The sequence below is a fragment of the Lactuca virosa genome, chromosome 8 (assembly GCF_052849685.1).
Source record: "Lactuca virosa cultivar CGN04683 chromosome 8, Lactuca_virosa_CGN04683_v6, whole genome shotgun sequence".
Taxonomy (NCBI): domain Eukaryota; kingdom Viridiplantae; phylum Streptophyta; class Magnoliopsida; order Asterales; family Asteraceae; genus Lactuca; species Lactuca virosa.
The window spans coordinates 209,601,651-209,614,676 of NC_136433.1; the positions used below are offsets into that span (position 1 = coordinate 209,601,651).

The 13,026-nt window shown below is 36.4% G+C and overlaps 2 protein-coding genes across 6 annotated transcripts; both read left to right on the forward strand.

The window, feature by feature from the left end:
- Nucleotides 1-2,584: 2,584 nt before the first annotated feature.
- Nucleotides 2,585-7,472, forward strand: VRN5 (Fibronectin type III domain-containing protein). 4 transcript variants are annotated; one of them, XM_079066793.1, is made up of 5 exons: nucleotides 2,585-2,720; nucleotides 3,461-3,511; nucleotides 4,223-4,322; nucleotides 5,197-6,067; nucleotides 6,138-7,472. In XM_079066793.1, exons 4-5 carry the CDS (start codon nucleotides 5,296-5,298, stop codon nucleotides 7,205-7,207), a joined length of 1,842 nt encoding a protein of 613 aa, XP_078922919.1. In that variant the 5' UTR covers nucleotides 2,585-2,720; nucleotides 3,461-3,511; nucleotides 4,223-4,322; nucleotides 5,197-5,295; the 3' UTR covers nucleotides 7,208-7,472. The 4 variants fall into 4 exon arrangements, 3 of the variants coding, with proteins under 3 accessions (XP_078922919.1, XP_078922921.1, XP_078922922.1); XR_013717885.1 differs by lacking the exons at nucleotides 5,197-6,067; nucleotides 6,138-7,472 and adding an exon at nucleotides 4,490-4,662; XM_079066795.1 differs by lacking the exon at nucleotides 3,461-3,511.
- Nucleotides 7,473-8,658: 1,186 nt separating this feature from the next.
- HCF101 (ATP binding protein) lies at nucleotides 8,659-12,176 on the forward strand. 2 transcript variants are annotated; one of them, XM_079066798.1, is made up of 16 exons: nucleotides 8,659-8,853; nucleotides 8,963-9,100; nucleotides 9,477-9,619; nucleotides 9,706-9,756; nucleotides 9,858-10,013; nucleotides 10,101-10,244; nucleotides 10,325-10,467; nucleotides 10,540-10,609; nucleotides 10,674-10,769; nucleotides 10,881-10,970; nucleotides 11,109-11,162; nucleotides 11,226-11,349; nucleotides 11,465-11,589; nucleotides 11,682-11,804; nucleotides 11,890-11,956; nucleotides 12,109-12,176. In XM_079066798.1, exons 1-16 carry the CDS (start codon nucleotides 8,787-8,789, stop codon nucleotides 12,117-12,119), a joined length of 1,602 nt encoding a protein of 533 aa, XP_078922924.1. In that variant the 5' UTR covers nucleotides 8,659-8,786; the 3' UTR covers nucleotides 12,120-12,176. The 2 variants fall into 2 exon arrangements, with proteins under 2 accessions (XP_078922924.1, XP_078922923.1); XM_079066797.1 differs by having other exon boundaries at nucleotides 8,660-8,853; nucleotides 11,890-12,176.
- The last annotated feature ends 850 nt before the right edge of the window (nucleotides 12,177-13,026 follow it).

Sequence of the window (13,026 nt, forward strand, 5' to 3'; positions counted from 1 at the left end):
CTCAAGCTTCTTGGATTACTATAGCCAAATTAAAGATTTAAAACAAGTATTGCACTATTAGATTCTAATGATATGTTCATCAAATGTTCAAGTGAGGAAACCTTAAGTCAACCATATTTCTCTTATTGATTTTACATCAAACCCTTGTTTTTGTTGAAATTGTCTATTTAAATCTTAGTTTAATTCTAGTTTTATTTCAAGTATTTCAAAAGACCAAAACCCCCATTTTTACTTTTATTGGCATTTTACAAGTATTTTTACAAAGAGATTTTCATAGAATTATAAAATTGAACCAATCTCCACGGATTCGACCCCTTTACCACTATACACTATTTTAGCGTACAAGATTTAGGGTTATTAATTTTGTTCGCCTCGACAACCACCATCGTGTCCCTCCTTTAATATAAAAAAACCAGAAAACATTTAAACCACAAACCACAAGCACAAAGTTTAGTGAGTTTCCCCAAAATACCACATACAACACAAAACAAATAAACAACTATGGGTTATTAGCAACCCTAGAGATTACCCGAAGTCTCAGTGGGGAAACAGCACGTCGTGTGGGTTATCAACAACCATGGAGACTACCCGAAGTCTCAATACACACAATAACACATATCACACTAACAATAAATAAGACTCAACTGGTCAACACACACACACATATACATATATATATATATATATATATATATATATATACTACCACACAGAAAAGTATAGTGAGTAGACTCACCTTACACAAAAGACTGATAAAACTCACACCCGAACTGCCGGAACTAGACTCCGCCTATTCATCACACCAAATAACCCTAATTAGCAATTAAGGTAATTATCCAAACTCAACTAGTCCCAATCAAAGTCTAATCCACAATTTGGGCAAAAGACCATGTTGCCCCTTCCAAGACCAAAACCTTCACAATTTGACCAAAAGTCACACTCAGTCAAAAAGTCAAATGTCAACACAGTTGACCTTACATGAGGCGTACCAAGGATCTACGCATGATGTAGAGCACAAAGCCTGAAAACGAGCTCCTAGCTGGCTACGCGGGGCGTAGCCAAATTTTCGCTCAGCGTACTCGGCCTAAACCCAAGTCTTAATTTTTAAGCTCTTAATCATTATGACACTTCACCCCAACCTCATATCTAACCCTAAAAGGCATTATAATCCATAAAGTCTCCAACTTTATGCCTTTGCATGGCTAAAGAGAGCTCAATCCCAAAACCCTAACTTCTAACATCACCAAAAACTCCATAACTCATGCATGGATGAAACAAGCTTGCATTTTATGACACCATGCACTCAAAACGTCTGAAAGGACAGCTCAAATGGTCTGGAGTAGTCCATACTCACAATGACCAAGGTTTTGGGACAAAGATCTCATAAAACCCAAAACTAGCTAGAACTAACAAATGAATCATCAAGGTTCAAGCTTTATACCTTTTGGAGTTGAGAAAAGCAATGTACGCTCTATATTCACAAGCTTGAGCTTCAATAATCGACAAGCTTGTACTTCTCTTTCTTCCAAAATGCATCCAAACACATAAAAAGGTTTAAGATTTTCTCTAGGGGGCTAGGGTTTCGAGTTGGAGGCTCAATAGGGGTGGAAGCCGATGTTAGGAAGAACCCCAAGGAGTTAGAGTCCTTAAATAGGGCGCAAAACCACAAAATTAGGGTTTAACACTGCGGCGGTACGTCCAATGTACCATAAGTTACGCCCAACATAACCCCCTAAAAATGCATCCCCCTTCTGCCAGTACCCCCAACGTACTACCTAGTGTACGCCCAACGTACTGCCGGTCTCCCCTTTTTCCAACTTAATTTCAAACAACCATAACTTCTTCGTTTCAACTCCGTTTTTGATGATTTTTGTATCCACAGAAAGGTATCGATGCGCTCTACAATTATATGTTGATACTTATGACTAAAAACATCACGAACTAAAATCTTTAATTTATGTAAGAAGCCCGAAACATAACCTTTCTCATTTTACCCTTCAGCTTCCATCGAACAATCCAAAGTTTACATCACTTATTCAACATCATACACCTCCAATAGAATCTAAACTCCATACCATTGAAGCCCAAGACCTTTACATGGTCACATTACGATCCCCAAATTCTGAATTAAGAAATGTCATCAACAGGATGTTACAACGTAAGGGTAATAGATTAAAGATAAAAAATGAATATAATTATATAACAAATGGCTTAGAAATAACACAAAAAGTGATCATTTAATGAAAATTATAACTATTTTGTTAAAGTCATTTTCCTAATATGTTTAGCTATTTTTACAATTATCCTTATATTTTAATCTTTAAAAATCTTTAAAAAGATTTAATAAAGAATGAGTAATTACAAAAGCAATCAACTGCACCAACGCACCGCCTGATCATGTAGGAAACACGTCCCTAGGATCGTAGAGTCAAATAGTTATTGCTGTACTTTTTCCGGCTCAGCATCCAACTGCTTCACTTTTCTAACTGAATCCGGTTCCTCACGCGCCCTCACTCGCGTGATACTCACACTACCTTTTAAGCAAGCCCCAATTAGCTTTCAACAAAAAAAAAAAAAACCCAAATTGAACACAATTCCTCACAATCAACAAACTAACAGATTATAAATTCCATTTTCTCCCCTCTCCTTGCGTACCAAAGCCTCCCGTTTCCATAAATAAAAACCCTAATTTCCTCCCTGATCGCACACATTCTTCACAGGTATCTTCTCTTTGATCCACTACCATCTTCATAGCACACATACGTATATGTTCATAGAGTTTTCGTGTTTTTCTAGAACTCGTATTCACGGGGTTTTATGTGTTCAGATCCGCCACTTTTTTAATTTTCGATTACGATTTGTTTGACGATAGTGTAGCTTCTTCATGTTTGAAGCTTTAATTTCTGCAATTGTGGTGTCCTGCTGTTATGTTTTGCCACCTGTTGTTTGGACTGCTGTTCTGATATATCAATGCGTTTTTTCTTTCTCGAAAGAATGGTTTTATTAATGCTCTTTCTTTTGTGTCTAAGATTCAACAATGTATGAAGAGGAATTGAACAAAATGTGATTCTTTTTCTTCTTTGGTTATTTGGAGCCTGTGATTGTAAGTAGGAGCCTGTCTGTGTTAAAACGTTAAGGGCTGAATGATCATGCATTGCATTTAGTTGGTAAGATTCATAGCAATTAGCAAGAAATTTGAGCACTTTATTTATAAGTATAAGGAATCCATAGCTATATCTTGGTTCAGATCCCTCACTAACATCCATTCGTTTCATTAAAACTTGCCAGAGATATTCTGAGAAAACTTCAAAGTGATATGTTTGAATGAGTTCAACATTGTTTAATTTCTTTTCTTTCATTTAGGAAGTTATGTTTTGATAAATCCCTTTTCACATTGAACACTGTATAGTTAGGATTCAGGGTAAGGTGATGCTGAGATTTTGATGCTATTTCATTACAGGGAGGGTTACTTGAGCATCATGGGACATGGGGGATAAACTTGTTGCTAAAGGTGATGCTTTAATCTGGATTTTGATCTTCCTATGTCTTTTGTAACCCTTTGATTGAACATATGTGGCCTCTTTTTCACATTTGGCAAGTAACCAACCTTTCTCATTTGCATGTTGATATGCATTGAGCCTTTTGTTAGTTAATTGGGAAACTGGATACGACGATTGTGATTGTGAACACGTGGTTTGCTTTGATTTTTTTTCTTAATTCGTCAGAAATATTTTTAAGCCCCGAATATCTACCTAATTAATGCCATAATTGCTATATAATAGTTGGTGTTGAGGCCTTATAGGGCTAAAATCAAAACCCTAAGAAAGCATAACAACACCGATGTGGCACCTTCATCGGTATCTTTTAATATTTTGTAACAAAATTCCTGTCCCAAATCTTTGTGAACCAGATTTTGATAAATCTTTGAGGTTTAAAATATCTCTTTACGCATTCCCATGAGCAGTTTTTTCTTCATAATTCGACTTAGACAAAGTTCTTAACCTTTTCTATTGCTTAATTAACTTCTGAATCTGTAAGATATAAGCAAATATGTTACACTAGATTATGATATCTGGTAAGCAGAGAGATGGATTGTGTTGTCTGTTATTATTAGCTCAAAGATCGTATCATGGGCTGTTCTTTTTTTCTTTAATTAAAGTAAATCCCTTTTGTGTTTTTTTATACATCTCATTCTGATCATACTGTGAGATGTAAATTGCAGGATTATTTTCCCTCATGTTCAACAACATAGGAAGCGAAGAACATTGCTGTTCTGCTGTGAGTGCTAAATCTGCAGCTATGGGGAGTCACTAAGATCTACAGTAAGTCCCCAATTCTTTTTTTTTTTCTTTCATTTTATGAACATAGTAGATTGGTTTAGAAAATGTCATAAAAGATGTGTAGTATTTAATGTAAAACCTCAGCATGAGATTGTTTTTCTTGTTAAGATTTTGGAGCACAATGATGATTCTGCTTCTGTTGATTTTAGGTAGTGTTTGGTAATCAGGGAAGGAGTGGAATAAGAAAACCTATTTGTTTTGCCCGATGGATTGGAATAGATCATTCCTAAAGGAATATGATTCTGGACCATTTTGTTAATTTTCATTCCTTAGCCCTAGTTTTTTTTCTTATTATTTTTATATTCATTCCATCATGGAATGGAATGAAAAACTACAATATAACCCATTTTTGTCTTTTCGAAAAAAATTGTTAATTTAATTACAATTTCTTTAAAAAAAGCAAATTACAATTTATTCTTAGAAAAGGTAAGTAATAATTGTTTTTAGGGTTAATATCACAAACGAGTAACGAACTATTTTTTTACAAAATACTACTGATTTAATAAATACCATAAAAGGGTAACGAAGTTTTTGTTTTTGTTCACAAAATACCATTAAAATCATTGAAATAATAAAATTTTGTGAACATAAACTTACAATTGCTTACTTTCTGGTAGCCTTCTTTTTTAAATCAATAGTGTGTTGTGATCACTTATACACTGTATTTACATTAAAAATATTCATATGCAAATTAATCTCATTCCTACTAGCCAACCAAACATGAGCATGAGCATGGAATGTAATCACTCATTCCATTATATATTTCATTCCATTCCATTCTATCCAACCAAAACAGAAAGACGTTGTATCTTCTTGTTATTCTTACTATTTCTACTTTATGCTTTTCAAAAAACAGACCCTGACATGATGCTTGAAGAAGTCTAGAAGAGTTTTTGAAGTCTGGTGATCTCCTTTGGATTTTCTTTGAAGCAATCTAACCAAATCATCAAGAAAGATGAACAAGAAACCTTCAAAGAATCAGGATTCCAAGAAGACATCCTCAAGTCCTAAAAGCCAGCAGCAATCTTCAAGAAAACAAAACAGAAAAGGGGAAATCCCAATTCGAATTCCACCAATCACAAACCCATGTTCCGATTCCAGATGCTCAAGCACATGGATCTGCAGAAACTCCGCCTGTAGAGCTACACTCTCCATTGTCGACACCTTCTGCAAGCGTTGTTCATGCTGCATATGCCATTTATTCGATGACAACAAAGACCCAAGTCTTTGGTTACAATGCACATCAGAATCCGATTCCCTTTCCGTTTCCCAATCAGCAGAATCATGTGGCTTATCTTGCCACATCGAGTGCGCCCTCCAGCGTCGCAAGGTAGGCGTCGTTGACCTAGGTCAACTCATGCAGCTCGACGGAAGTTATTGTTGCGCTTCATGTGGGAAAATCTCAGGGATACTTGGATACTGGAAGAAACAGCTCACGATTGCTAAAGACGCCCGCCGTGTCGACAGCCTCTGCTACCGGATTTATTTAAGCTTCCGCCTCTTCGATGGCACATCAAGGTTTCACGAACTTCACGAAATAGTCAAAGAAGCAAAGATCAAATTGGAAACCGAGGTGGGACCACTCAGCGGTGTCTCCGCCAAGATGGCACGTGGCATCGTTAGCAGACTCTCCGTCGCCAGTGAAGTCCAATCACTCTGTAACACCGCCATTCAGAAAGCCGATGAAATTTCCTCCACCGTTTCTCTCGCAGCGCTAGATATTAAAGGTACGTGACTGTTATATGTTATTTTCGTACAATTCTCATTCTTAATTCCTTTTTTTTAAACACTTTCCAGAAGGTTCTCTCCCCGCTGCTTGCAAGTTCATCTTCGAAGAAGTAACACCTTCTTCCGTAGTTCTCGTTTTAATCGAACTATCTACAGCTTCATGTAGCGATATAATCGGATTCAAATTTTGGTACTCTAAAACGACAGAAGAAACACACACAAACTCAAAAGATCCCGTTTCAACTTTTCCTCGATCTCAACGACGAATCCTGATTTCAAACTTACAGCCGTGCACCGAATACTCGTTTAGGATCGTGTCCTACACAGAAGCCGGCGATTTAGGACACTCGGAGGCCAAATGTTTCACTAAAAGCGTGGAAATCCTTCACAAAAATCCCGATTGTGTTACGATTCCTCACTACGAAGGAACCTCCGGCACCAAAGACGTCGAATCCGACTCCGGATTTAAAGTCCGTGACCTCGGGAAAATCCTCCGGTTAGCTTGGATTGAAGAACGAGGCTACCTAGATGATATAACCGGTTCGGATCTGAGTCGACTCAGTCAGATCATGAAACCAGAAACTTTAAAACCCGATGAACCTCCGTCTACTACTTCACGTGCGCTCGACTTGAACGTCGCTACAGTTCCCGATTTGAACGAAGAGTTGGCTCCGGTAAACGAGTCGTCTAATGCTGACGTGGATCACGGTAGCGGCGGATCTGAAAACTGGGCGCATCCTCATGGGGCGAATGGGAATGGGGAAGTGCCAACTGTGGAGTCGCGTGCTGACGTGTCTCGGAAGAGGCCAGGTAGGACAGAGGTGAATGATTGCGATACGAACAGTGCGAGTGCGTTGATAAACATGTCACCGGGTGATTTGGATGGAAATTTTGAGTACTGTGTGAAGATGATTCGCTGGCTGGAATGTGAAGGGTATATAAAGCAAGAGTTTAGGTTAAAACTGCTGACGTGGTTTAGTTTGAGGTCAACGGAACAGGAAAGGAGAGTGGTCAACACTTTTATACAAACACTTGTGGATGATCCCAGTAGCTTAGCTGGACAGTTGGTTGATTCGTTTGCTGATATTATAAACAACAAGAGGCCTAGAAATGGGTTTTGCAGTAAACTGTGGCATTAAGAGGGACAAACAAAGTTGTCATTGGTGATCGTTTTAGCTCATTTCTTGGTATATCCATTTTTTCAAATGCTAGAGCAGGACACCCTCGTAATTTCGTAGCCATTTGAATCAATTTATCAAGTTTATTCGTCATTTTACAATTTACATTTCGGAGGTATTTGTTTCATTATGTAACCAACGTATGTGGTCGGTTTTACCTTGTGTTAGTCACACAAGCATTTATGAATGCTTAATTTCCTTACTAAAATGCTTGGTTAATTAATTACATCGATTGCATTATATTTTTAGTAAAGTCAGTTAAGTGATCCAAGAAAAACCAAAATGTTTATAGTCCAATGGTAACCGTGTTGACGTGATGTCTCTCCTGTTGACATGACATCTCTTGGTCTAACTGATTGGTTGATGGTTGCTAATTAGTTCATATGATTAAGGGGGTCTTTGTAAAAAAGATTTTTTGACCCGTGATTTTTTCCAAAAGAAAAATTTTAAAATATGTTTGTATTTGTTTTTAGGGTGAAAGTTAAAAAAGTCCTAAAAGTTATAAAAATATAGAATTTGTTACTTTTAAAAAACCAACTTTTCCTTCTACACAAAAACTTATTTTAAAAGATTTTTTTCTTTAACCAAACATCTTTGGACCATTTTTTAACTTTTTGGAAAAGTTAAAAGTGAAAAGCTGTTTTAAAAGCAATCCCAAACACGCTTCAAGTCTGGTTGCTAAGACCATCCGTAATATCCACCACTAACCATTTTAGTGGTGAGTGCCACATCATCACCACACACAACCACTAAAAAGTTGGTATACCCACCACTATAACCCTCTTATTTTTTGAGTTATATATATATATATATATATATATATATATATATATATATATATATATATATAGAGAGAGAGAGAGAGAGAGAGAGAGAGAGAGAGAGAGAGAGAGAGAGAGAGAGAGAAATGTATTGAACGTTGGTTTCCGTTTGCACCACAATCCACCACGACCACTAGCTACTACTAAGTAGTGGGATAGTGTGCACTATAGTGGTTAGTGGCCACATAGACCACGAATGGGCTCGTCCTTGGTATACCAGATGACCTAATTGAGTCATATGATTAAAACAAAACCAGTCAAAACATTTTATCAGACCTAACAAAATACATAACAAATGTTTCTAATTGTGGAGACCTAACAAAATACATAACAAATGTTTTTAATTGTGGTATTAAACAATCTGAATCAGACCAGACCCAATAAAAAAATCTCCAAAATCTCCAAAGTGCCTTGAAAATATATATTATGGATAGTTTTGGTAGAAAACTTTATGTTGTGTATTTAAGTTCAATCAATGAAAGTTCAGGGGTGCATTTGAAATTAAAAAGAATCCGTGGTATATAACAAAACCAATTAAAGTTTAGGGGCGCATTTAAAACTAATAAAACTTGGATAATCAGTGGTGGCGAGAAACTCCACAACGATCCCATAACGAGCGAATTTTTTGAGTCGGATGACACCAAATGTGAGGCTCACAAGTTTACCAGACTCCCTTCAATCCTCTTTCTCTCTCTCACACACGCGCGCAGGGAGAAGACATGCGGCTTCTTCAAGCTCCAGCTTCTGTGTATGTGACTTCACAATGCTCAAAGTCTCAATCCAGAGGTAGTACCTTTTAGTCTCTGTATAAACACTGCCTGTGTGGTTTGTAGTTGTTGATGCAGTTTTAAGCTTTAATTGTTGGATATTTGAGGTAGAGAATCTCTAATTTTAGGTGGAAATTTTCTGGAGAGAGGTATTCTGCAATCCGCCATTAACGAGTCTCTTTTCTCCCGAAGAATTGTACGACAACGATTTTGTGTAACACGTAGGACCGTGAATCCTGTTTCTGCTACAGCTGCTTCTCTTGAAGGTGAGTGCGATTTTTACTCATTTTGTGCTCGTGATTTGCTTGTGGAAATTAACTTAGAAAGGTAATCAAGTGGATAAATGCTGAAACGAAGTGATTTCAGAAGGTTAAACTAGCTTTACCTTTGATTAAGAGTTAAATTTGTTAAGATAAGTACTTACTAGGTGCTGTGTTAGGCAAACCACTAATTTGGCCGTGAAAATTCATTATCTCGACTCTGATGATGAAGTTCAGCATCAGAACTTTAAGTAGAAAGTGCAGACTTGATATATGTAGCAGAAGATCAGATTCTGATGATCGACCTCCATGTTATATCGTTCATTTTCTTTTATTGATCCAATCACTACCTGATATACATATCTTACTGTGCTGTTTGTAGCTGATGCTTCATCACTATTGACAATAGAAGCTGAAAACGATGTGTTAAAAGCCTTATCTCAGATTATTGATCCAGACTTTGGGACAGACATTGTCTCATGTGGATTTGTGAAGGACTTACATGTTGATGATGCTTCAGGAGAGGTGTTTTAGAACAAAATGTAATGAGTTCCATAGAGACAACACATAAAGAGTTTTAACCTCACTCAACATTCAATTTTCTATCTCAGGTTTCATTTCGGTTGGAGCTCACAACACCAGCATGTCCAGTCAAGGATATGGTAATTGAAACACAAACATCAATCTTTTATGAACAAATTTTAGATCTATTATATTTTCCAGTAATAAGAGAATCAAGTAAAGTATCTTTTTGTAATTGCAGTTTGAACAGAAGGCTAATGAGGTTGTGTCAGCTCTTCCCTGGGTCAAAAATGTCAATGTGACAATGTCAGCACAACCTGCAAAACAGATCTATGCAGCACAACTTCCTGCTGGGCTACAGACAATATCAAACATAATTGCAGTTTCAAGTTGCAAGGTCACAACTTTTCTAATATACACTTTTTCTGTTAACTGCATTTCAGGACCGATTATTCAGGGTAAACATCATTTGTAATAACTGTAGGGAGGTGTGGGAAAATCAACTGTAGCTGTAAACCTGGCATACACTTTGGCTGGAATGGGTGCTAGAGTCGGAATCTTTGATGCCGATGTTTATGGTCCTAGTTTACCAACTATGGTCTCCCCTGAAAACCGACTTCTTGAAATGGTAATGTAATTATTACTATCATCATTCATTTAAAAAGGTATTGGTGTAAATGTGATGTGAAAGTGTTGTTTATGTTCTAGAATCCAGAAAAAAAGACCATTATTCCAACAGAATACATGGGAGTGAAGATGGTATCCTTTGGATTTGCTGGACAAGGGCGTGCAATTATGCGGGGTCCAATGGTTTCTGGAGTCATCAACCAACTACTAACTACTACAGAGTGGTATTACACATTACACAATTACATTCTTCCTATTAATTTCAACTTTCAATAACAAGTACAGATAATGAACAGGGGAGAGCTTGACTATCTTGTTATTGACATGCCACCTGGCACTGGCGATATTCAACTTACCTTATGCCAGGTTCTTCTTCTTTCATTATGTTTATAATATTTTTTTTAAAAAAAATTCTAACTTTGAGTTACAGGTGGTCCCTCTGACTGCTGCTGTGATAGTTACTACTCCTCAGAAACTTGCATTCATTGATGTCGCGAAAGGAGTCCGTATGTTTTCAAAGCTCAAGGTGTGTAATGTGTAATGTGTAATGTGTAATGTGTAATGTGTAATGTGTTTCCTTTAAAAGTATAATTTAAAAAGTGTTTATTTATAGGCAAAATTCTGTGTATGCTGTCAGGTACCATGTGTTGCTGTTGTTGAGAACATGTGTCATTTTGATGCGGATGGAAAACGATTTTATCCCTTTGGTAGAGGATCAGGCGCACAGGTAAGAAAAACCTTGACTAAATAATACTAAACAACCACCTAATGGGCCACTGTGTACCTGATTTATCTGACAGTGTGAGCCAGCTCAGGGGTTGGTGGAAGAATAACATTTTTAACAGAGACCATATTGTGGCTGCAGGTTGTGGAGCAGTTTGGAATCCCTCATTTGTTTGACCTTCCAATCAGACCAACTGTAAGAATTTTTTAACACTATAATTAATTTGTGTAAAAAAAGATAAATTTTCGATTTTGACAGCTGTCTGCTTCCGGGGATAGTGGAATACCTGAAGTGGTGGCTGATCCCCAAGGTGAAGTCGCTGACATATTTCAAAATCTAGGAGTTTGTGTGGTACAACAATGTGCAAAGATCCGCCAACAAGGTATGTTGGATTTATTTTACTCCAAATTGTTTTTTTAATTTATTTCCTTTCATGATGACGTGGAATTTTCTGTACATGTGAAAAAGTGTAAAGGACAATCATCTTCTTGTTACAGTATCAACTGCTGTGATGTATGACAAGTCTATTAAGGCAATCAAGGTGAAAGTGCCTGATTCAAACGAAGAGTTTCTTCTACATCCTGCAACTGTTCGACGAAATGACCGTTCTGCCCAAAGTGTGGTATGTAATCTTTCATTTCTTCATGTTACAGCATTGTACTTTAAAAAATAAAATTAGGTGAATTTGTGAATATTGTTATTTGTGGGAGACAGGATGAATGGACAGGGGATCAAAAATTACAATATGGTGATGTTCCAGAAGACATAGAACCTGAAGAAATTCGACCCATGGGAAACTATGCAGTTTCAATTACATGGCCAGATGGCTTTAGTCAGGTACCTCCACTTTCTCATACAAATTTTTTTTATACTTAAAACAATATTTTTGATGCTTTTTTTTTTGCCATGCTATGCTATTTAGATCGCTCCTTATGATCAGCTACAAACAATGGAACGGTTGGTTGATGTACCCCAAACAGTATCCGCGCAGGATAGAATGCCAGAATAGGTTGTACTGTGTTTGGTATGACTGGACTGATGTCAGTTGATGAGTCAAACGCAATACAATTTGTTATGTCTTGTATGCTCACTAGTCACTACATCTAATTAAAATTTTAAACTGTATTTAGTGAACATTTGTAGGCGAGGTGAAGTTGAGGTAGATATTAGACCCTCGAGATTCTTAATGTTGAAGCTTAAGTTATTTTATGTCCGAGAAGTGAACACCATACAAGAAATGAATTCTATGAGGATATATATATATATATATATATATATATATATATATATATATATATATATATATATATATATATATTCCATTTTATTTTTTTTATTTTTTATGTACGATATGTACATATATGTATTTATCCTTGTAGCTCCCAAGAGTGTTGTACTTTGCGAACCCTACATGGTTCGCATCATTTTATTTCTTTTTATGATACTTGAAATACACGTATGTTGAAGAAGGCAAGAAGCTGTAAACTAATAATAATCTAGAGAGAAAACAGTTAGAGTTTCTTAAATAAAGACTATAAATAAAACTCCAAACACGAAATGAAACCAATAACTTATTAGTTATTATCCTTAGCTTCCATTTAATATAAAGTAGTTATAAAATGAATTTTTTGGTTTGTAATTATTTATTATTCAACTAAAACCACGACATGGTTCGTTCGTTTGTGGTCATCTACTTTGATGACATGTCTTCATTGTTTGCAGTGTAATTGATATATGTATTTATTTTGAGGTCAAATTAGGACGAAGATAATTGACAATATGATGTGAAGAGAGAGGTTTGATATCAAGCTTACGCTTTTTGATACATAAATGCAATTGTCCATACACAATGTATCTTCTTCACGTAACAAATCTAACACCCACCGTCTAATAAATGATCTCACCTATCTTATGGTGCTACCATTCATGACGATTTATAGTTATCATAATTCAAAAAAGGTCTCCTGATATATCTACTACAGAAAAAATATCTAATGGGAAAAGAAAACCTAGATAATGTTCTAAATTAGGAGTCCGATTTCATACGTCTCTTACTGAC

Bases quoted from the DNA above. Each gene is read 5' to 3' on its own strand.
- HCF101 (XM_079066797.1), top strand. From the start codon at position 8,787: ATGCGGCTTCTTCAAGCTCCAGCTTCTGTGTATGTGACTTCACAATGC. The intron at 11,350-11,464 runs GTATGTTGGATT...TTCTTGTTACAG, and splicing joins TGCAAAGATCCGCCAACAAG to TATCAACTGCTGTGATGTAT. The intron at 11,805-11,889 runs GTACCTCCACTT...TATGCTATTTAG, and splicing joins GGCCAGATGGCTTTAGTCAG to ATCGCTCCTTATGATCAGCT.
- VRN5 (XM_079066793.1), top strand. From the start codon at position 5,296: ATGAACAAGAAACCTTCAAAGAATCAGGATTCCAAGAAGACATCCTCA. The intron at 6,068-6,137 runs GTACGTGACTGT...AACACTTTCCAG, and splicing joins CGCAGCGCTAGATATTAAAG to AAGGTTCTCTCCCCGCTGCT.